The sequence below is a fragment of the Budorcas taxicolor genome, chromosome 5, assembly GCF_023091745.1.
Source record: "Budorcas taxicolor isolate Tak-1 chromosome 5, Takin1.1, whole genome shotgun sequence".
Classification (NCBI taxonomy): domain Eukaryota; kingdom Metazoa; phylum Chordata; class Mammalia; order Artiodactyla; family Bovidae; genus Budorcas; species Budorcas taxicolor.
In genome coordinates, this window is record NC_068914.1 from 41,724,350 (window position 1) to 41,748,406 (window position 24,057).

Sequence of the window (24,057 nt, forward strand, 5' to 3'; positions counted from 1 at the left end):
ATGTTAAGAGGTTTTAAAAAAGGCAAAGGGACCACTGTTCTGTGTCTCTTCATTTCATCCCGTGAGGGGTGATGGGGATAATCTCAGGCAAGGTTTTTTGCTTTGATGCCCCTGTATCTTTATCTGTAAAGAGGGGACAATAATGTAAAATATATAACATTGATTCATTTCTTCATTCATAATTCATTCAACAAATAGTCACTTGAAGCCTTACTCTGAATCAGGAGGCATTATTGTTCCCAAGAGTAAACAAGACAGATAAGGATCTCCCTATTGTGGAGTTTACATTCTGGTAGGGACTCAAGAACCCTTCTGAGAAAAACAGCTGAAATGGCACGCGCCAAGAAAGAACTCCACAGTTCAAGACATTGAAACAGTTTAATCCTTAGGTAAAGCAGTTTTTGGTATGTGTCTCTATACAGTCTCTAAGAAAAGTATTCTGGGAACAAACAGCAAATACCTCAATAAGATGTTGATGAATAAAGAAATGCTGTTTGGAATAGCACAAGGTTTTAAAGCATTTCAGAGGATCGGTGACCACATGGTCGCCTCTTCATTTTGTAAAGAGCCCACTGGCTAAGTGAAATCCACAAAGAACAAGGCAGGCTGCCTCTATTCAAATTCTTGCCTAAGAAAGATGCTTAGCACTAGAATCATCCCACTATTTTACCTTATTACATATTTGGAGTTTAACTATCTTTACTTCTCTGAATCTATTTATCTCGGATAAGGCGATGGCACCCCACTCCAGTACTCTTGCTTGGAAAATCCCATGGACAGAGGAGCCTGGTAGGCTGCAGTCCCTGGGGTCGCAAAGAGTAGGACACGACTGAGCGACTTCATTTTCCCTTTTCACTTTCATGCATGGGAGAAGGAAATGGCAACCCACTCCAATGTGCTTGTCTGGAGAATCCCGGGGACGGGGGAGCCTGTTGGGCTGCTGTCTATGGGGTCGCACAGAGTTGGACACGACTGAAGCGATTTAGCAGCAGTAGCAGCAGTATTACCCAAATAATGGATTTTACATAGCTTGGCTGATGTCCCTGATTCATTTCATATTGCATTTACATTATGACTTCTCTGGAAATAAATTATATTTGATCTAAACACTTAATTGGGTTATGCTTTTTTGCAAAGACCATTTATTTTTGCAATTGCTGTGAAAACCTCCTGGGGACCAAGTTTCTAACAGCACTGAACTCTTTCTATGTGAATTTCAAAGCAACTTCGAAGATGTTAATTTCAAGAATACATCTTTAAACATCACCCACCTTATTGAACAAGCGTTCGAGGTAAGAAAGAAGGATTCAGATTGGACCTGTATAGCATAGACTTATCTAGTAATAGACTAGTACCAAAAAACTCAACCTACTGGCTTGGCAAGTAGTCCTTCAAATACTGGGCAACCCCAGCAATTATTTGGTGGTTTTTTCCACTGCTTTTCAATATGGTATGCTAATAACACTTCATAGCAATATCTTTTATTGTAGAGCTTGTCACATTCATGACATTCTAAAAATATTTTCTAAGGAATTTTGAGCCAGAAGATAAAGCTATCACACATTTAAAATGGAACTTTGCAATTTATTGCTACAATTGTGTTCAGAATTTTCTAAGAGTTTTATTATTATTATTTGAGGTAACATTGGTATATAACACTATGCAAATTTCAGAATTATCCAAGTGTTACTTCAGAGGCAATGACCCTAAGTAACAGCTGAAATGCAGTGTTTTTTTGTTTTAAACGAGGACATTTAATTCTCATCTGAGCCCTGTTGAGTCTTGTTCAAACGAGCCAGACAGTAAAGCAAATGAGGACTCTGCATAATTTTAACGGCTGTGCTCTGAGACATACATCAAAATGGCACACCTGACCCCTCACACTATTGGGATGTCACTTCTCTGCCTATGAAAAAACTTCCTGCTGCTCTTCAGTTTGTTTGCAAACATCAAGCTGCCTAGAGTTCTTGAGATTTCTGAGACTCCAAAAGGAATCTTGGAGAAAGCAAAGACCACGCGACAGGTTTGGGGAAGTCTTCACCTGCAAAAGCAAAACGAATTACAGGTGCACTAGCCCGCGGGCCCCAGATGCCCACCGGGCAGTGCCTAACTCCTTAGCCAAAGGCACTATGAGGTACCCGACACTTCACTGTACTCCTCTCTTTTGGAGCCGCGGAAATTGATACTTTCAACACTCCAGACTTTAGTCCAGTCTCCCCAGCTCGTATCTTCGGCGTCCTCGCTGCCCCGAGCTCAATCAACTCTTCTGTCAGCTCACCGCGCCAAGACCTTGGTCCAGGTTTGGGGACAGTTCAAAGAAAGAGGGAAAAGATGGCTCAGCTGGGAAAGGGATAAGAATAAAGTGGCCTGTGGTTCGGTCCAGAAATGCCGGTCTTTTTTAGGCACATGGGAGGGAGAAAAGTTTCCTTTGTCAAACTAGTGACCACGTGGCGCTATGGCGGTCACCGGCAGCAATCCCATCAGACTGCCAGGCGCGGACCTGGGGACGTGCCAGTCACCTCCTGCGCTGGTCAAGGGGAGCCCCGAAAAGTGAGGGCACCGCGGGAACACATGAGAGAGCCGATCAGGAGGACACAACAAGGCCTAAGAGGGTAGCTCGGGGAGCTGCGCGTAGGGCGGGGTTCCCGGCGGTGGGTGGATGCGGGATGCGGGATGCGGGATGCGGGATGCGGGCCGCGGGGTTCCCGGGGTGGGGGCGCCCAGACTGAGGTTCCGGGGTGGGAGTGCGGAGGGCAGGTTCGGGAAGCAGTGGGGTACAGACCGCGGCCTTCCCAGGGTGGGGGCGCGGAGGGCGGAGCCCTGGGAGTGGGGCGGGGCTTGGGGAGCTGGGCGGGCTCGGAGGCGGGGTTCCTGGGGCGGCGGAGCCCGGGCTCCCGGGGGCGGAAGGGCGCTGTTCGGGGGGCGGGGCGGGGGCGGTGCTCGGGCCTCCCGGCTGGGGCCGGGGCCGTGGCCGGGGGCCGGGCCGGGGCGGGGGCGGAGAGCTGCGGGCAGGCAGGGCATGGCGTCCATGGCGGCGGCGATTGCGGCCTCGCGCACGGCAGTCATGAGTGCGAACCGGCCTCTGGACGACCGGGAGCGGAAGCGCTTCACCTACTTCTCGTCGCTAAGCCCCATGGCTAGGAAGATCATGCAGGACAAGGAGAAGATCCGGGAGAAGTACGGGCCCGAGTGGGCGCGGCTGCCGCCGGCGCAGCAGGACGAGATCATCGACCGGTGCCTGGTGGGGCCGAGCGCCCCGGCGCCCGGCGACCCCGAGGAGCTTGCGCGCTTCCCAGGCTTGCGCGGGCCCACGGGCCAGAAGGTGGTGCGCTTCGGGGACGAGGTAGGTGCGGACGGGCCGGCGTCCCCTTCACCCCTCCCCGGCTACGCGAGGCGCCCGCGGCCGGGCAGACACCTGCCGGCTAGCAGCCGTCCCCTCCAGACGCGCGGGCAGGGGCTGGAGAGAAGGCGCAAGCACCCGGGTGGGTGGAAGGGGCGGCCTGGAGCCGGAGGTCGGGGGCTGGGGGTGCTCCCCGGGGGAGTCTGTGGAGAACCGCCGAGCGAAGGAAGGAGGTCATTCAAGACCCTCCATCTAGACCTTCCCCGGCGGGCCGCAGGGGACTGGAGACTTTTCCCAGAGCTGGAGGCAGTTGCTGGTAGCGAGGCAGACCAAATTGGCAGCAACAGGGGATTTTTAAGCCAGGCCAGCCTAGGTTTTATTCTGCCATTTAGCTTTATGGCCGTGGGTGACCTAACTTTTTAGAACCTCAGGTACCCCCAAGAATAATAATACCCACCCCAACCCTGCTAGGGAAGGTAGTCAGCATTTTATACGTAATAATATTATTAATATTTGTGATGAGTTGTGCGGGGAGACTGAAATTGTCAAGCAAGATAACAAGAATAAAGAGGTGCCTTCCAAGATTTCCCAAAGCCTAAGATGTTTCCGAGTGAGCCCCATGTGCAGTTTTGTTTTGGGAGTGAGTGTGGTGGCCCCTCTTTTCCATTGAAAAACACTGGATACGTTTAAATGAGCTGTTGCAAACCTTTGGTACATATAAGGGCATGTCTGGGCCTCTGACCTAGACTCTCTGCTGGGACTTCTAGACGGGTGGTCACTGGAGGAAGAAACTCTGAAGCTAGAAAAAACTCAGGGATGACCCATGGAAAGTCACAAAGGCCTGAGTGTTCTGTGCTGCTCAGAAAGTTGGCTTTTTCCTGGAAATGTGTTTAACTAAATCCTGTTCGGTGCCAAATTTGTGGCTCCTGGGCTTTTCAAACTCAACTTTTGGTCTAAGTCGAAAGCAGCAAGCAATATACAATGAAATGTATATGCATGCCTTGAGGCTGCAAGGATGAGGGGCCAAGCTTGGAGATTTTCTGAGGAAGTTGTGGACTGCGGAAGGAATTCTAGTGGAAATGAGGTTTTAATCTGATTTTTCGGCGTGGGTGTGCGGAAACATTGATTAATACAAAATGCTTGTGGTCATAAACCCACTTTATTGTGAGGGATGTGTGAGAGGCAGAAATATGCTGCCCACATGGCTTTATTCTGACAGGATGAACAGTCATCACTGGATTTTAAACTCTAAAGGCTTTGCCAGGAAAAATGAGGGTGTGGTAACGGAAGGGATGAGAATATACGTTTAAAATGTAATCCCAGAGCTGAAACATATTTAATGTGAAAATAAGCATCTCTAAAGATGTTTGCAGTGTTGGTGCTCAGATTTGGGTGATGGAAAAGCAGGCAGCCCCTCTTGGAAATGTAATGAGTAAATAAACTGTGAGAGGAAATAAACCTGCAAGTACTTACAGATGTTGGAGAGTCACTGTCATTTTCCCTTAACTAGCTGTCTGGCTAAGAATATCCACAAAGGCCTGTGCCATGTGTGACCAAGTGAATTGTGTACTCTGATTCCTTAACTGGGTACCGGACTGAGCCATTTGTGAATTTGTAAACCCAAAGCAATTTAACAGCCAATAGAACTTTTTGTTGTGGTACTTGCGTATTCTTCCAGGAGCACAAGAGCCCTGTTTTTCAGAACTGCACTCAGCTTTGCAAAAGCTGCCTGGGAGCATGATCTGCAAACCTCCTGCCAGGCTCTCAGCATGAGTGGCAGAGACACAATGAGTTTGAAGAAAGGTACAGAGGAACATTGCCCAGAGCTTTTTTGTCTTTGGCTATAGTGATTTAATCCCACTAGGGAGTTTAAAGTGTGTTACATCGACTTGGCACCAGAGTAGAGTTGGTGGTCTCATGCCCAGGAGTACAGTTGTTCTTGGAGGAGGGTTGGCTCCTGGGCACAAGGGGTGATGATGGCTGCTGGACAGAGTAGCCTGAATAGGTGGCCCCAGGCTTACCCAAAAGGGCCCTGAACCATACTGAGTCAGCCGCTCTGTCCCTTCTGGTTTGATCTGCCTTCAGACGTAGTCTCTGTGGCCTCCACAGCCAGTCTTGGAACAGAGAACGCTCCTTGGCCTCCACCACTGCCAGCTTCCACAGTTGGCTCATTGAAGGATGGGTGCTCAGGTGAACCCCAGCTCTTGCTTTAGCCAGTGTCTGACCTTGGATGACAGGCAGGGTGGGCCTTGCAGGTACTTGGGAAAGACCATCTGGGATACTGGGCTCCCAGGGCCTTTTCTAAGCTATAATAGGAGGCACCTGGGCTTGGTTGTGAGTCTTGGGTTTGCTTTGGCTCCCCATCAACTAACTTTTTGACTGTGGTAATTCATTAATGTCTCTGAACTCCTACAGTGGGAAGAACAGTAACAGGATGATAGTAGAGCTTATGTGTAGGAAAGGCCTATGGGATTAAAAATGGCTGCTGCTGCCAATGGCGAAAATGTCAATATTAAGGTTGTTAGCTGTAGTCTGTCAATGTCCACTTTTGAAAATCACTATCATGAAATAAATTCCTCCCATTGCTAAGCTTAGAGTTGGCCGTGTAGAGTCCCACGTGAGAAGGAGCTCTGCTCTGATGAGCTGTGGGGATTCACCTTGGGGCACATATTGAAAGCTAGGCTTGCTCTGTCCACAGTGTGGACGTGAGGTGCCCTGACTCCTGATCAGCCATCATTCCAGCCTCAGATTGTGCCCCCCTTTCAGCTATCGTGAAGGACCAGGACATCGCCTATGTCTTTGAATACCCTCTACCCTGTCGCCAGTAACATTTTTGCATCCCAGACAGCCACATTTTAGGTCAGACCATGTGAATACAGCCTTCAGCTGTGACTGTTATCCAGTCATTGTTATGTGTTGCAGGAACAAGCAAGTGGAAACTTGCTTGTGTATTGATGGTCATGGATCTTGGTGGCAGGGAGTGTGGTCAGGGCTCGGCTCACACGTCCAGTTGACACACATGGGGCTGCTCTGTGTGGGACACGTGTGGCAGCATGCCATCTGTATGTTCGTTTTTACGTTTGCTGTCTGTAAAGCAAGAGGACCAGTGTCCAGGCCCAGATCCACCCTTGCTGGGAGGACGAGCCTGACGCAGAGAGGGAGGCTGGCTGCCTGCCTTTGAGCATGGAAGCCATGAAGGGTTCTATCAGGTTTTTGGTTCTTACTGCCTTGGCAGTCAACCGAGTGACTATCTCCCTAAGCCTAGTATGTTACACACTAGAGCCACCCATGCTTTAGGGATGCTTAGCCTTCCTGGGTGGCTCAGTGGTAAAGAATCCGCCTGACGATGCAGGAGACGCAAGAGATGCAGGTTCAATCCTGGGACGGGAAGATCCCCTGGGGGTGGAAATGGCAACCTGCTCCAACATTCTTGCCTGGAAAATTCCATGGACAGAGGAGCCTGGAGGGCTGCAGTCCATGGGGTCGCAAGGAGTTGGACATGACTGAGTGACCGAGTATCCCCAGCTAACCGGCCCTCTCGGGCTTACAGGCCTTGCTTGGAACAGACAGGGACATTGGGCTTGCCGTTTGCATCACGTTTGGTCTGAACGTTAAGGCATGTTTGCAAATAGGTGCTTTCAGCAGTTTGACTTGCCCTTTGCTTCTCAATTCCTGCCTTCTTCCTACAGCAGTAAAAGTCTGGGGAATGGCTTATTTTGGGAGATGAAGAGCTTTCATCTAGGGAGATTTAGGTATCACTCCAGTCTGCCTCCACAGCTTCCTGTTATCAAATAGCAAAAACAGAAAACAAAACCCTGACTTTCTAGGCATGCTTAGCTCTTTGCTCCCTGCCCTTACTCCCAGACTCTTGCCACCAGTCTAGCAGGATCTGAGAATTCAGGGTTCTGAGCTCTGTGCCACAGCTATGCTCCAGATAAGCCATAAGTAGGTGAACTCAGAAATTTAGGCAGCCGGAGTGTTGATTCTCATGGACCTACTTGCCTGTTTCACCTCTTTGTAAAGTAAGTGGGGCTGGGCAGGAAGGATGTTTCCATGTGCCAACCCTAGGCACCGGGATTTGGATTTTGAGTGCTGGAGAATGTAGGTTGTAAGCCCTGGAGCCAGACAACTCCACCTCCTGTTCAGCAGCTTAATGACCAGCTGCTGTTGGGAGGAGGTGTTCCCCCAGCCCGTGTGTCCCTCCTCCTCCTGCAGGAACCAGAGGACTGGCTGGCTGCTCTTTCACTCCACCTGGCCTTCACCTCCTTTTCTGGGGCTTCCTGACTCCTGCAGGAAGCCGGGAGATCTTCTGCAGGCCTCTGAAGGCCCCTCAGTTTTCCACAGCCCCACTGCCTGTCCAGCTCCTGCTCCCCCATGGCTGGTGAAGCACCCTTCCCTGAAGTGCTAAGGAGGAGGGGGTCAGTATGGAGCCCCCCAATCAGCAGACTTTGATGAGCTGCTGGCATCCAGGCCATGCAAATGGTCACTTAGGGTCTAGGCTGGACAGCCTAGGTGTTTGTGTTTTAAAATAAACTAATTAAATAATTATACAGTTTCTAAACTGACATACCTGTGTGTGCGTGCATGCTAAGTTGCTTCACTTGTGTCCGTCTATTTGTGACACCATGTACTGTAGCCCGCCACGCCTCTCTGTCTGTGAGATTCTCCAGGCAAGAATACTGGTGTGGGTTGCCATGACCTCCTCCAGGGGATCTTCCCAACCCAGGGATCTAACCCACGTCCCCTGCATCTCCTGCATTTCAGGTGGATTCTTTATCACTGAGCCACCAGCGAAGCCCAGCATACCTGTATGTTACTGTTAAAAGTTTCAAACAGTGCAGAAGCAGCATTATGAAGCATGTGGTAGTCCTTCCAGAACATTCCTCAATTATTAAATCTTCATCAGATTTGAGTTTGGTTGGCACTGTGGCTTCCTGATACAGGACTTGTGATGTGTAAGATCACCTCTTTCCCTTTTGCTTCAGCAGCTTGGCTTTTTATTTTTCAGCCTTTGGGCCCCCGAATGAGAAATTTGAGAGTTACTTTTTCATTGTTTGGCCTTTTATTTTTAAGAAAGGTGGAATGTGTAATTGTGAATCCCACACATCTGTCTGGCAGATGCATGCATTCTTTAGAAAAGATGACAGGGTGGATGTGGTTTACCATGTCCTGGCGCCTGTGCCCTGGCTCCAAGCAGGAGTTGAGAACGTGGCCGTGGGTCCGTGTCCACCTCCACAGGCCGTGAGGAGGAGGCTGTGGGTCTCTTCCACAGGCTTCCCTTTGCAGACAGATAGTTCTCTGTCTAGAGAAGCACCTGGCCTGGGACCCTGCATAGCTGGTGCCTCTGGAGGAGGAAGGGTATTGAAACCTTCACCCTGGGAGCTGAGGCAGCCACACTGGCTCCCCCTGGCACCCTGGCACCCCCCACTGTGGGTGTGTGGCCCAGTAATTACCAGGGAACAGGTTTTGCAAAAAAGTGAAATGACTTGCTCCTTGTCTCCCAGGGTGAGGGGCAGAGCTGGGAAGCCTACTGGCACATCAGAAGTCATCTTGAAATTGACGGGAGTTACTTTAACATTCTAAAGTAAGAAAAAATAATCCATTTCTCAGAAAAATAAATCAAGGCCAGACCGGTCTCCAGCTTCCTACTCCGCTCTCCTGTTTGTTTCTTTTAGCTCTGCCCCACCACCTTCCTGTAACCACCTTGGGACCCAGGTTTTGTTTCTCGTAAGGTCTGCGTGGAGGCCTGAGTTTCTGTACTTGTGTTCATGGTGGAAACTGCCCAGTAGTTAAATTGTAACTCTTTTGCTGTTGTCAGAACTGCAGTTTCCTACTTCCACTGATGGAAGCCGTCTTATCTCAGCAGAATTAAATGTATGCAATCAGTTCAGTTCAGTTCAGTTCAGTCGCTCAGTCGTGTCCGACTCTTTGTGACCCCATGAATTGCAGCACGCCAGGCCTCCCTGTCCATCACCAACTCCCGGAGTTCACTCAGACTCATGTCCATCGAGTCGGTGATGCCATCCAGCCATCTCATCCTCTGTCGTCCCCTTCTCCTGCCCCCAATCCCTCCCAGCATCAGAGTCCTTTCCAATGAGTCAACTCTTTGCATGAGGTGGCCAAAGTATTGGAGTTTCAGCTAGCAGGTCAAAGGGGAAAGCATGGATTCCATAAGTATATAAACAATAGTCCCTAAGAATAAGCAGTTGGTTTAAAAAAAGAGCATATTCTTCTCCCTTACTCCTTCCCTTTGTTTTTTTTAAGTGGACTTTATTTTTCAGAGCATTGTTAGGTTCACAGCAGAACGGAGCAGAAAGTACAGAGGTTTCCATATATCCACCTCCTTAGACATGCACTGCCCCTCCCCCTCACAGAATCAACAGCCCCTGTCACAGCGGTGCATCTACTATAATCAGTGAACCTACACACCATCACCCAGTTCATAGCTTACATTACAGTTTTTTTTTTTAATTTATATTTTCCACTATTTTTTAATAATCTGTTTAATTAATTTTTGGCCGCGCTGGATTTTAGTTGCTGGGCCTGGGCTTTCTGTTGCAGTGAGCAGAGCTGGGGGATTCTCTGCTGTGGGGTGCGGGCTTCTCGCTGCCGTGCCTTCCCTTGTTGCAGGGCTCAGGCTCTAGGCGCTGGGCTTCCCTAGTTGTGGTGCGTGGGCTTAGTTGCTCCACAGCATGTGGGATCTTCCCGGATCAGGGATCGAACCCATGTCTCCTGCATTGGCAGGCGGATTCTTATCCATTGCACCACCAGGGAAGCCCTATAGTTCACTCTTGATATTGGACATTCAGTGGTTTGCACTAATGTTTGAGGACACAATTCCATCATTATATTGATAGTACCATACAGAGTATTTCACTGTCCTAAAAACCCTGTATGCCTTTCCTATTCATCCCTGTCTCCCCTCCAGTCCCTAGCAACTGCTTATCTTTTTACTACCACCATAGTTTTGCCTTTACCAGATGACATATTGTTGGAATCATGGAGTATGCAGCCTTTTCTGATTGACTTCTGTCACTTAGTAATATGCATTGTTTCCTCTGTGTCTTTTCATGGCTTGATAGCCCATTTTTCCTAGCACTGAATTATAGTCTATAGCCTGAATGTACCACAGCTTTCTTAGCCATTCATAGCCATTCAACCATGAAAGGACATCTTAGTTACTTCTAAGTATTGGCATTTATGACTGCAGCTGCTATAAGCAGCCATGTGTGGGTGTTTATGTGGACCTAAGGAGATCAAACCAGTCAATCCTAAAGGAAATCAGTCCTGAGTATTCATTGGAAGGACTGATGCTGAAGCTGAAGCTCCAATACTTTGGCCACCTGATGCAAATCATTTGAAAACTGACTCATTTGAAAAGACCCTGATGCTGGGAAAGATTGAAGGCTGGAGAAGGAGATGACAGAGGATGAGATGGTTGGATGGCATCACGGACTTGATGAACATGAGCTTGAGCAAGCTCTGGGAGTTGGTGATGGACAGGGAAGCCTGGCGTGCTGTAGTCCACGGGGTCGCAAAGAGTCCAACACAACTGAACAACTGAACTGAAGTTTTCAATCCATTTGGCTAAATACCAGCGAGTATGATTCCCTCCCTTCTGTTTTTAACATGCTCCTGTGAATTTGAGGTACAGACTGACACTAAGCAGATCATCAGGACGAAGGTGCTTAATGCAGGATGCGCCAAGAGGCCCAGCGCAGCCGACATCCCTGAAGGGATGAGACAGTCAGCAACACAGGGAGTGTCTGTCTCACTCCTGCAGGCTCTGCCATCTGAGCGTCATTTCTCTAGTTTGCAGTATTTCACAGTTTAAACTTGTTAACTTTAAGCCAAAATTCCACCATCTATCAATCAACTGGAAACTCCCCCAATTTATGGACTTAGGAGGACAATGATAATGTATGGTTCCAGTGAGCACTGCTTCTGAACCACTCAAGAAAAATTAGATGTATTACTGGGGAGCTTAATGGTTGGGATTCTAACTTTAAGAGACTCAGCCATCTAGGTGGCAGGAGAAAGTTAACAAACAGTGCACCATATTTTGAATCTACGACATCAGAGTATTTACGATTACATACTTACTGTAGTTATGCAGAGGCATTATTAGAAATGCGGTTGCAGTAGTTGTATGTAATCCTTGAATTCTGGAAAGAATGAAATGAGAGCAGCCTTTTAGTTCAGTTCATTCCAGTCCCTCAGTCGTGTCTGACTCTTTGCGACCCCATGGACTGCAGCACACCAGGCTTCCCTGTCCATCACCAACTCCTGGAGCTTGCTCAAACTCATGTCCATCAAGTCAGTGATGCCATCCAACCAGCCCATCCTCTGTCGTCCTCTTCTTCTCTTGCCTTCAATCTTTCCCAGCATCAGGGTCTTTTCCAATGAGTCAGTTCTTCTCATTAGGTGGCCACAGTATTGGAGTTTCAGCCTCAGCATCAGTCCTTCCAATGAATATTCAGAACTGATTTCCTTTAGGATGAACTGGTTGGATCTCCTTGCAGTCCAAGGGACTCTCAAGAGTCTTCTCCAACACCACAGCTCAAAAGCATCAATTCTTTGGCGCTCAGCTTTCTTTATAGTCCAGCTCTCACATCCATACATGACTACTGGAAAAACCATAGCTTTGACTAGATAGAGCTTTGTTAGCAAAGTAGTGTCTCTGCTCTTTACTATGCTGTCTAGGTTGGTCATAGCTTTTCTTCCAAGGAGCAAGTGTCTTTTAATTTCATGTCTGCAGTCACCATCTGCAGTGACTTTGGAGCCCCCCAAAATAAAGTCTGACACTGTTTCCACTGTTTCCCCATATATTTGCCATGCAGTGATGGGACCGGATGCCATGATCTTAGTTTTCTGAATGTTGAGTTGTAAGCCAACTTTTTCACTCCTCTTTCTCTTTCATCAAGAGGCTCTTTAGTTCCTCTTCACTTTCTGCCGTAAGGGTGGTGTCATCTGTGTATCTGAGGTTATTGATATTTCTTCCAGCAATCTTGATTCTCATTTCTCATGATGTACTCTGCATATAAGTTAAATAAGCAGGGTGACAATATCCCCATTGGAACCAAGCTGTTGTTCCATGTCCGGTTCTAACTGTTGCTTCTTGACCTACGTACAGATTTCTCAGGAGACAGGTAAGGTGGTCTGGTATTTCTTTAAGAATTTTCTAGTTTGTTGTGATTCACAGTCGAAGGCTTTGGCTTAGTCAATAAAACAGAAGTAGATGTTTTACTGGAACTTCTTGCTTTTTCGATGATCCAGCAGATGTTGGCAATTTGATCTCTGGTTCCTCTGCCAGTTCTAAATGCAGCTTGTACATCTGGAAGTTCATGTACTGTTGAAACCTGGCTTGGAGAATTTTGAGCATTACACTGCTAGCATGTGAGATGAGTGCAATTGTGCTGTAGTTTGAACATTTTTTGGCATTGCCTTTCTTAGGGATTGGATGGAAAACTGACCTTTTTCAGTCCTGTGGCCACTACTGAATTTTCCAAATTTGCTGGCATATTGAGTGGAGTACTTCAACAGCATCATATTTTAGGATTTGAAATAGCTCAGCTTGAATTCTATCACCCCCACTAGCTTTGTTTGTAGTGATGCTTCCTAAGGCCCACTTGACTTTGCATTCCCGGATGTTTGGCTCTAGGTGAGTGATCACACTGTCGTGGATATGTGGGTCACGAAGATCTCTTTTGTACAGTTCTTCTGTGTATTGTTGCCACCTCTTCTTAATATCTTCTGCTTCTGTTAGGTCCATACCATTTCTGTCCTTTATTGTGCCCATCTTTGCATAAAATGTTTGTTTGGTATCTCTGATTTTCTTGAAGAGATCTCTAGTTTTTCCCATTCTATTGATTTCCTCTATTTCTTTACATTGATCATTGAGGGAGGCTTTCTTATCTCTAAAGCAGCATTTAGACGTGATTTGCTGAGGCCTTTAGGGCTGATTTGCTTTGTGCCATAAGGGTGGTATCATCTGCATATCTGAGGTTATTGATATTTCTTTAGCAGTGTTTAGACGTGATTTGCTGAGGCCTTGCAGTGTTTAGGAGACTATTTGCTTTGGTTATTATACTGATGACACGGAGCATGGTTTTGCCTGCTTCAAAGTGGGGTGGGTGAGAGCCAGCCCAGAAAACCGTGGGCCTCTTGTGAGAGCAGCCAGCATCCAGGTTGGCTTACTAGAAATCCTTACTTGGGAATGATGAGAGCCATGTAGCAGTACTGATTGAGGCCACCTCTATAGGTGGGGTGGCCTGGGCAGAGAGGTGGACGCCTGAGCCTTGGAGGTCAGCACGTGCAGCCTGTGTGGCCAGGTGCCTCCATGAGAAGCGGGAGTCAGGTGTCCTGTGGAGGACTGAAGTAGGTGAGCTGCCCATGGGAACAGCTGCATTAGAATGACTTAGGGAGTTGCTGGATCATAACCAGGTGGCACCAGTGGCCAAGAATCCGCTTGCCAGTGCAGAAGATGCAGGAGATGCAAGTTCAGTCCCTGGGTTGGAAGATCCCCTGGAGGAGGGCCTGGCAACCCACTCCAGGATTCTTGCCTGGAGAACCCCATGGACAGAGGAGCCTGGCAGGCTACAGTCCATGAGGTTGCAGAGAGTTGGACGTGACTAAGCACACACACAGGGAGCTGTTGGTTTTCTATGACTATGTCAGGTGGGACCCACAGCTTCTGGCTGTTAAAACAGCACCCTAGGTGATTCTGATTTACAGCTCGATCTGAAACCTTTAAGCGAAGAGTGCTCTTTAGAGAGCCTTGAATCTGATGTCTATACATGCCACAAGCATGGACCCAAGACCAATAAGGACCTAGGAAGTGGCCATCCCCTCAGGCTGCCTGGGACAGGTGTGCCAGAGAGAAGGCGTCTGCAGAAGTTTTCTCAGGTGGCAGAGTGGTCCCCAGCCTGTCCCTCAGTGAGGCCTGGAGAGGAAGCAAGACTCTCAGAGTGCTTCAGGGGCCTCCGAAGCACGTCTTTTGAGTGTTGTAGTCAAGGCACCTCTCCCTGTCTGCCGGCTGCTAGTGACCTGGTTTTGTGGAGGGGAAGCTCCGGGTTGCTTTGTAATGCCTGTGCTCCTGGCCCTGCTTCCTCAGGCTGGCCTCTGGGCCCAGCCGAGGGTCATCCACTGTGGATGCTGCCATCCACAGGTGCTGTCCCCCCGGACACTGGAGGTGAAATGAAGTTCATTGGCTCTGAAGTTGGGAAGGAAGTTATAAAGGAAGAAATGACTCATTAGTATCCAGTCATAGAGGAAAGGCTAATATTTACAATATTTCACCTTTGAAATGAATTTTAAGTCCAGAATTTCTCACTTTAGGAAAATTTTGGAATAGTCATGACTTTTACAGAGAAACCAACCCATTCTAGATGAGTGACTGTCGCCAAATAATTTCAAAGGCAAGATGACCAAAATCCTTAAAAATTTTAATAGTGAAAATTGCATTTAGTGTAGAATGTAGTGAGTTTCAGGGTGTCTGGTATTGGTTGCAGCTTGTGCTGTGTTGGGAAATTTTCAGCATCTGGCGTCAGGGCAGTGAGGAGAGCAGTCCTGCTGTGGAGCACCCACTGGTTCCCATGGAGATGCTCCCCTAGGTGCCGTCTAAGCCCCAGGGTGGCTCACGGAATCAGAGCCAGTCAGGGAGGTGCAGCAACCCCACTGTGTGTTGTTACAGATGCACTTTCTATCTTGTAAGTACAATGGATATAAGTAATGTCAAGAGCATAGATAATAGGAAGACAGACTAAAGTAATTATGAAATGATGTTTTTAGTATTTGTTACCCTTGTCAGGTTTGTTTTTTATTTTTTGGGGAGTGGGGAGGGGTCACTTTTTTTTTTTTTGAAAAATAAATTAATTTTCAGAGCAATGTAAGGTTCCCAGCAAAAGTGAGTAGAAAGTATAGATTTCTGACACACTCCCTACCATCACATATGTGCAGCCTCTTCCAAAACCACTGTGTCCACCAGAGTGTGACATTTGTCACAGTGGATGAGCCTACGTGTCATTATTGCCCTGAGCCCATAGTTTACGCTGCAGTTTACTCTCGCTGCTGTAGCTTCTGGGCTTTGAGAAAAGTATCCACCATCACTTTATGGGAAATAGATGGGGAAACAGTGGAACAGTGTCAGACTTTATATTTTTGGGCTCCAAAATCACTGCAGATGGTGACTGCAGCCATGAAATTAAAAGACGCTTACTCCTTGGAAGAAAAGTTAAGACCAACCTAGATAGCATATTCAAAAGCAGAGATATTACTTTGCCGACTAAGGTCCATCTAGTCAAGGCTATGGATTTTCCAATGGTCGTGTATGGATGTGAGAGTTGGACTTCTGTGAAGAAGGCTGAGCACCGAAGAATTGAGGCTTTTGAACTGTGGTGTTGGAGAAGACTCTTGAGAGTCCCTTGGACTGCAAGGAGATCCAACCAGTCCATTCTGAAGGAGATCAGCCCTGGGATTTCTTTGGAGGGAATGATGCTAAAGCTGAAACTCCAGTACTTTGGCCACCTCATGTGAAGAGTTGACTCATTGGAAAAGACTCTGATGCTGGGAGGGATTGGGGGCAGGAGGAGAAGGGGACGACCGAGGATGAGATGGCTGGATGGCATCACGGACTCAATGGACGTGAGTCTAAGTGAATTCCGGGAGTTGGTGATGGAGCTGCAATTCATGGGGTCGCAAAGAGTCGGACACGACTGAGTGACTGAACTGAACTGATCCATCATTACAGTATATACAGAGTAGTTTCACTGTCCTAAAAATCCTCTGTGCCTTCTCATCCCTCCTTCCATTTAACCTTGGCAACCACTGATCTTCTTACTGTCTCTATAATTTTACCTGTTCCAGAATGTCGTATAGTCCAAGTCATATAATACATTCAGTTTTTTTATTGTAAAATATCCATAACGTAAAGTTGACCATTCTCACCATTGTTTTCAGTGTACAGTTGCTACACTCACGATGTTGTACAGCTGCCACCACCACTGTCCCTTTCTAGAACCTTGCGGTTCTGATGCCGCTGTGCGCCCAGCGGCCGGAGAGCCGCGCCTGCTTGCCAGTGCTGCTTGGGGCTGGGGTCTGCAGCCAGCCAGGGACTGACGTCAGAGCTTCAATCGCATTTTTGTTTGGCATGTTTATTTTTGTTAAGTGCTTTATTATTTTTTTATGAGCTTGGAACTGCAGAAATCCAAGGAATTTGCCCCTTGACTCAGTTTCTTGCTGGAGCAAACAAAAGATTATTGACTTGACATCAAGTTGTGGAGAAATCACAGGGTGCCCGTCTGTCTGTAGCCCTTTTGGAATTTCAGCCAATACGGGCTGCAGCCACTGGAGCCTGCTGGCTTACCATGCTCCAGGCTATGTCTTTGCTCCTAAGAGTCTTCTTCTTTTTTTAAACAATAACTAATTCTTTATTACTCCATGAGTACATATACAAATTTTAGACATCTTATCCATGTCAATCAGAGATGACTACCAATAAAACTTTCCTTTCATGTTTGTTTATCAGGTTTTATAAAATATATTTACTGTTTCCCAAATTCTTCAACAAGGAATTATGAGGGATAATTCTTTTAAGAGTATACAGTATGAATGAGAATGATCAAATATAGCTCAAATGAAGCATTGTTGTAGAAAATGTATTTCATTGGTTTCCTGTTTTACTCCTGTTCAGTTTTTTGTGTGTTTCATGTAATATTATTTTTATCATCTTCATTTTTTCTTTCATTCACAAAATTACCTAAGGAGGAATATATTTATAACTTGTATATGTATATTGGTAGGGAAGAAGATAGGCCAGGATTACTGTAGCAAAAAGCTGGAAAAATAGAAAAGAACGTTGTTCCTAAGAGTCTTGCATTCATTCACCTTCCAAACCCCCAAACCTTCTTACTCTGTTCTTTGCAGATTTCAAAGGGACTCAAGCTGCATAATTAATATTCAGAGAATCGATCATATCACATGAGAAGGAATGTGTCCTGCTTTCACCAGTGATCCTGCCCCTGCTCTGTCTCTGCCTGCCCACTGAATCTCCACGCACCTCCTCTGTCCCCTGAGGTGGCCACTGGGTGTCCCTCCCCTGGACAGAGGGAACACATTTGCCAGTTGTTTTCCCTTTGTCCTTCTTTCCCTGGTCCAAATCTAGAATAAAGGGGACTTACATCCCATCAGCCTCCTTTATTTTTCCCATCTGACAAACTCTTTCTTGTTGTATTGCTTCTAAGAGGAACTTAGAGAGTCCTGAGATTATAGAATTTTAAGGACTTTCAGGTCATTTAGCTCAACTACACTTTTCTCCCACTTCCTGACCACACATACCTGGACTCAGGGCCCCCTTAGCTGAGACTTATTAGCTCACGTTTCTACTTTTGGAGGGACAGTTTGTAAATTGAGGCAGAAACGTGGGCTTAACTGCACAATGGGAACACAGTTTTAGAAGTTTTGCCTGAGAGTCAGGAGTGATAGGAGACATAGCTTAGAGATTGAGCCTGGGAATGGAGTTTGTACTAAAAAAAAGTGGGCCCTTTGCAGAACTGGGCCGCCTCCTGGAGGAGGGGGAGCCAGGTGACCTACCTCCCGGGGCAGGGAGTGCTTCTGGGTGGGAAGACACCATGTACCTGGGGTGCTTTATGCAAGGACAGTCAATTCAATTATCTAATTCCATTTTCAGTCTGGATCACCCAAGACATCCCAGTTTTTGGCTCAGAAAATATGATCCCCAATAGAAGCTAGGCGCAAATGAGACATTTGCTAGTGTAGGAATACAGGTGGAAGGTTGGAGAAGTAGCCAAGGGAAGGAGATTTTTACAAGCTTTTGTTTAGGTTGGTGGATGCAAGGTCAAATTCTCCTGACTATTTTGAAGGGCTCCTTTTGTCCTGTTCTGCTTGTGAGGGTCAGAATGATTCTGAATTTTCATTATAATTGCATTTTCTTCATTGATTTGCTGATCATTGCCTTTCACATTTCTGGGAGGCACTTACTAGGATTCGGGGTGGGGCTCAATTTAAAAATTGGGTACTGGTGTTGACTGCAAATAATTTTCTGACATTCTTTTCACTGTTGTTAGCTACAAAGTTGTGTCTGACTCTTTGAGACCTCAGGGACTGCAGCGGGCCAGGCTTCCCTGTCCTTCACCATTTCCCAGAATTTGCTTAAACTCATGTCCATTGAGTCAATGATGCCATCCAACCTTCTCATCCTCTGTTGTCCCCTTCTCCTCCTGCCCTCAATCTTTCCCAGTATCAGGGTCTTTTCCAATGTGTTCGAAAGCATTCCTTTCATATGTGACCTCATTTAATCCTCACAACAACCCTGCAAGGCAAGTGTGATTCTCCTTTTACAGATGAGGAAACTGAGGTGCAAAAGGCTAAGTCGTCATCCCCTGGCCACATGGCTAATCTCTGGTAGGGCTGAGGCCTGAGCCCAGAAGCCCTGTTCCCTTTCTGCTCAGCTTCCCTGTCACCAAGCTTGTCCTGGGACACCCCGGCATCCATCTAATATCTGCTTGGCAGGGGACAGGCATGCCTGGCAGTCTTGGTCCGCAGAGTGAGGGGAAGCCAGACCCAGAAGGTCAACACATTCTCTGCAGAGTGTGATGACGTCAGGATTGTTCAGAGCCAGGAGTTGGGATTCTTCCTAAATTTTGGTTCCCCAATGGCCTTGGGTGGTGGTTTGCACAGGGTATGTTTGGGTTTGGATTTCAGATTTATTCTCGAATTTTTATTTCAGGACATAACTTGGCAAGATGAGCACTCTGCCCCTTTCTCCTGGGAAACAAGGGTAAGTTGGATTAAATTTAGATTTGTTTATCTTTTATAAAAAGTGATGTGGTTAGGTATTTTCCTTTCAGCACTTAGGAGGTCAGATGCACCCCCTGCTGGTAGGAAAGGAGAGGCGGTGGGGCAGGGCCTGTGCTAGGTTAGGTGATAGATTTAAAGTGAGGGGGTTGGTGGCACAAGGGTCCATATGACAAAGCCTTGAGGGAAGCTTTTGGAGGGGGTGGGATAAGAGCAGCTTTTATTAAAATGAAATCAGAAGGGCAACAGAGACAGCAAGTTGGGTGGATGAGGGGGCAAGAGTGCGGATCCATCAGAATTGCCTGGAAGAGTCAGCTCTAAGGCAGAGAGTCCTGAGCGTGGAAGAGAGGACGGAGAGACTGTTCTTTGTACCTTGTGAAGCTGGAATAGCCAATGGATACACATGGCAACCCAGCCTGGATCCCTGAATGCTGGTGTCCAGTCATTCATTCATTGCTATCAGTGTTATTGTTGCCGAAGTTGCTTAAGAGTATCAAGCTTCACTGGGTTGATCCATTTCCCCATTCTCCCTAGTTGTCCCAGAACAAGTGCATTAATAAGTAGCAAAATGACCAAGAGGTAGGTGTCTCAAATCCAAGGAAAAAGACCAGGGTTCTCTGAATTCTAGGACACTTGCTACTGTGTGTTGGAGGGTCCTTTGCCTGATGGAGGTGATCATAGTGGCTCAGTGCCTGGACTGGGGCTTAGACTTGAGGTCGGATCAGGGCTTTCAAGCACTGATACTTGAAGGGGCTGGTTCTTGTCTCTACAGTTGTTCATCCCAGTAGAAATGGCCTTCACGGGGCTGTAGGAAGGGGGGTCAGAGTGGGATGAAGCAATGAGAAGGTCTGCAAGTGACTCAAGTCTGAGTGACCCTCACATGGGGGTCTGTGTCTAAGAATAAATGACGGACTTGACAAGGGCCTCCACGGACCTGGACAGCTGGCATCCTTGCCCCCAGTTGGCGCTGTAACCAACACTGACTGCCCCAAGTGATGCAATGCCCCAGGATGAGGAAGCCTGCAAAAGCCAAGGTGGCTCTCATGTGAGAGTAGAACACGGCTTTTGAGAATACTTAACTGAACTGAGCATTCCAGTGTTCTTGCCTGGAGAATCCCAGGGACGATGGAGCCTGGGGGTTGCCATCTATGGGGTCACACAGTTGGACACGACTGAAGTGACTTAGCAGCAGCAGCAGCAGCATTAATGCAGATGAACATGTTCATTCAGCAAGCACAGGCTCCTGCCTTCAGGGAACCAGAACAATGGGTCCTAAACGTCCTAAAAATAAAGATGCAAACATCTGCATCCTGTGTGTCTTTTTATTTTTATTTTTTTACATTTCTGAGGCAGATGACCTAAGTCTAAACAGAGGGCAGGCCGAGTGACATAGTTGTGCCTGGAAGCTAAATCCTTCAGGGTATGGACACTGGTTAAGGGGTGGCCGAGGGCGGGTGGGAGGGAGCCAGGGATACTGAGGAGCAGCCTGGAACTGCAGTTTCAGAGCTCTGAGATCCAACAACAAATCCCTTGTCCAGTAACAGGGCAGAGGGAGTTGGAGATGGGTGGAAAGTACATCGCCATGTTGGCATTCATCAGGGCCGCCACCGTGGGTCCCCCAGATGGGGGCCTGAGAAGCGCTAACCCTGTAGATGACGTCTCGTAACAGGCAGATGGGCAGTCTGCAGGTCGGAGTGGACAGGGGCACAGAGGCAGCACAGATGTTCCAGGACTGGGCCATAGGTTTCATGATGTCTCAGTGACGAAGACTGAGAAATCGAATTAGTTAAAGTGCCCCAGCCCGAGGTGCATTGTGCTCCCCTGAGGATATCTGCTCTCATAAGAATTCAGCTTGTTAAATGTTCCCGAGTCAGCCCTTTGTGGGATGGGCTGTTTCTTATGTTACTAACGCAATGCAGATGACATTCTGGGACAAGGAGGGGGCAGCGCCTGGGGCAGCTGCTGTGAATGAGGCTCAGTGTGGGAACAGGTGCCTGGAAAAGGTCTCTAGAACAAAGTGTGCTGACATAATCCAGCATGGGTTACGCTTGTGCTGGTGTTAATTGTCACAGATGGCATCCAGGTCTCCTGGGAACCTGCATAAATCGAGAAGGCTTGGTAGAGTCACGTCGATTTGTTTTGCCCATTTTAACATATCTTTTCAGTAAAAGGTATAGTGTTTGTGGCTCAGAATTCCGTTTCATGTTCCCTTCCAATGAGAGAACCAGCTTATTTCATGAACTGATAGTCTCTCTCTGTCCTCACCTGTCTGTCTGAGCTCTCAAAGTCAAACTTATGTGGTTTAAAGTCAGGACTTTGTAGAAGTAACAGAAAGTGTTCCAAGGTGCAAAGGACCGCACCCCTACCCTGTCCTTACCAGTCAGCATTCCACATTCGCCTCGCCCCAGCCAAGAGTCGAATGCCTGCCCCGCTGAGCTGTCACACTCTTCCTTAGGACTTAGAGACTCGTGAGAACTTCTTTGGAGAGCTGCTTGCAGGAGGCAGGTTAGCCAGGGCAGGGTGGCCCTGACCTCCAACTGCAGGGCTGGTGGCCCTTCATCATTTGAAATCTTTGATACATGACAGACACCCCACTGTTCCATGGTTTGAAACGTTTGTTTCTTTGCTTCTGATTCTGTGGGCCAGTGGTCTGGGCAGGGCTCAGCTAGACTGTTCTTCTGCTGGCCTTTCCATGGACCTGTTGTTACCAGACAGCTAATGGGAACCAGCTGCTCGAGGATAGCCTCTCTTCCGTTTTCGGTTGGAGCCACATGTATCCAGTGAGCTACATGGTACCTGAAGAGTTCCCCTGGGTGAGAGTGCACGCTGACAAGGCCTTCCTAGTTCTAGGCGTGGGTATCAAAGTGTCCCCTCTGCTTTGTTCTGCTGGTCTAATTGAGGCCTGGTCCAGCTCAGGTTTGGGGTTTGAGGACATGTATTGCAGCTTCTGGTGGAGAGTTGCAGGGCATTTGTGCCGTTCTGAATCTAAGACTCTGACAGCCCTGACACCGGGTCATTTCATTTGATTATCTATTGTCCACTGATTTAAAAAGTTTTTAGTTTTAAATCTTGTTATAAAATATACCTAACATGAAATGTACCATCTCAACCATTCGTGAGTGCGCACTGGCGTGTAGCCATCGCCACAGTCCGTCTCCAGAAGTCTGTCATCGCCTTAAACTGAAACTCGATTCCCTGTAAACAGAAACCCCCCTTCCCCTCCTCCAGCCCCCTGGTAACCATCCTTCTACTTCCTGTCTCTATGATACCATTCATTGATTTTTCAAAAATTCAGTAGACACTGATTATACATCTATTCTGGGTCAGGCATTGTGCTTAAACTCAGAGATGAGTAATCACTTGCTCTCAGAAAACAGCCCAGTGTGGGGATGAGTGCATTTGGAGACAGGAGGACAGCTTTAGGCACACAATCACTCCTTCAGTTATTTTCCCTCATGCAGTTAACACATATCTACATGCACATTGGTAGATATGATCTCATGCCTTCTGCAGCTGTTCACTTCAGCGACGTTTTTCCCTGTTTTCTTTTTTTGGCCGTGCCACACGGCATATGGGATCTTAATTCCCTGACCAGGGATCCAACCCATGCCCCCTGCCTTGGAAGCACAAAGTCTTAACCATTAGACCACCACTTCTGCAGACATTTAGTGACGGCCACTCATGGCCTAGCTCTTTCTCGGCTCTGACTGCAGAAAGGGGGACTTCCCTGGTGGTCCAGTGTCTAAGACTCTACTTTCAATTCAGGGGGCACAGGTTGGATCCCTGGTTAGCAGCCGCCAAGAGATTAGCTGAGGCTGGGGTCAGCCTGACCCGAGGTCACGACTGTCTGGCGCAGAGTTAATCTCAGGGATTTGGGATTTCGTCCCAATTTTTGCACCTCTGCCTAGGCTCCTTCCTTGAGGCTAGCTTGTGGCAGAGGACCTCTGCAGAGACCTGCCGAGGATGGACAAGCTAGTGTCGTCTGTCCCTGAAAGGCAGCTCTGATCAGGAGAGGCCTTAATGCTGGGCAAGCACAGTCGATCTTCTGAAAGGTTGTTGCTGAACCACAGAAAAGACGCTGGGATTCTCGGCCTCTGGAGGAGAAGGGGGCCAGAGACGAGGCTTGATCACTCACAGCTTTTGTGTAATGAAGTTTTATTAAAGTATACAGGAGATAGAGAAAGCTTCTGACATAGGCATCAGAAGGGGGTAGAAAGAGTACCCCCTTGCTAGTGTTACCAGTGGAGTTATATACTCTCTAATTAGTTATTACAGTAAATCAAAAGAATGTCTGGAGGTTGTAAAGACCTCACTAGACCTACTCCCACAATTTACACCTTAAGATGACAGAAATAGCCGGAAGGTTTTTTCCAGAGACTGTCCTCAAACAGAATACATTATTGTTATATAATCCTAAGAAATATAGAGGGACGAAAAAGTTTGTCCTTTCTTACTCATTGAGAATTCCAGACCCCTGTCTCCTTGGGGGCCCCTAGACTTCTTATCAACCTGCCTAGGAGATGACTCTCTCACTTCCTTGGCTCCTGCTCAGCCTTCTAGCCTGCCCTCCCCTCCTGGGTCGCTTCCTTCAGAGACTGCCAGGCCTGGGGCCTCTGTTGCTCTGACATCTTCCCCATGAAAGGAGGCTCAGAGGTAGAAGTGCCCGTCGCAGCCGGTGAGGTGCTCTTGGTCGTCATCTTAACCTCATCCATCAGCCTTGCAGGTGTGCTGGCGCAGAGGGGGCCTGGAGGGCCTCACGGTGGATTCCTGTCTCTTGCTCCTGAGGTTTCAAGAGGGAAACACTCAGCCTTGGAATGTTCCACAGAGGGGAGGAGAGGATTCTTGGCATTCCTAGTCCCTCTGGGCTGGGGAGTTTAGAGGAGACTCCTACAGAGGCAGGTCAG

General features: G+C 47.8%; 1 protein-coding gene across 3 annotated transcripts in view; it reads left to right on the top strand.

Moving 5' to 3' along the window:
- The first annotated feature begins 2,268 nt into the window (after positions 1 to 2,268).
- C5H1orf198 (chromosome 5 C1orf198 homolog) overlaps positions 2,269 to 24,057 on the top strand; it is a 127,751-nt gene continuing 105,962 nt past the window's right edge. For 2 of the 3 annotated variants that reach the window (XM_052640290.1, XM_052640289.1), the window contains exons 1-2: positions 3,004 to 3,343; positions 19,086 to 19,136. In XM_052640290.1, the coding sequence (XP_052496250.1) occupies positions 3,020 to 3,343; positions 19,086 to 19,136 (375 nt within the window). In that variant the 5' untranslated portion in view covers positions 3,004 to 3,019. Of the gene's footprint in view, positions 2,300 to 2,472; positions 2,613 to 3,003; positions 3,344 to 19,085; positions 19,137 to 24,057 lie in introns of those variants that run through there. The other variant, XM_052640293.1, reaches the window with a different exon arrangement.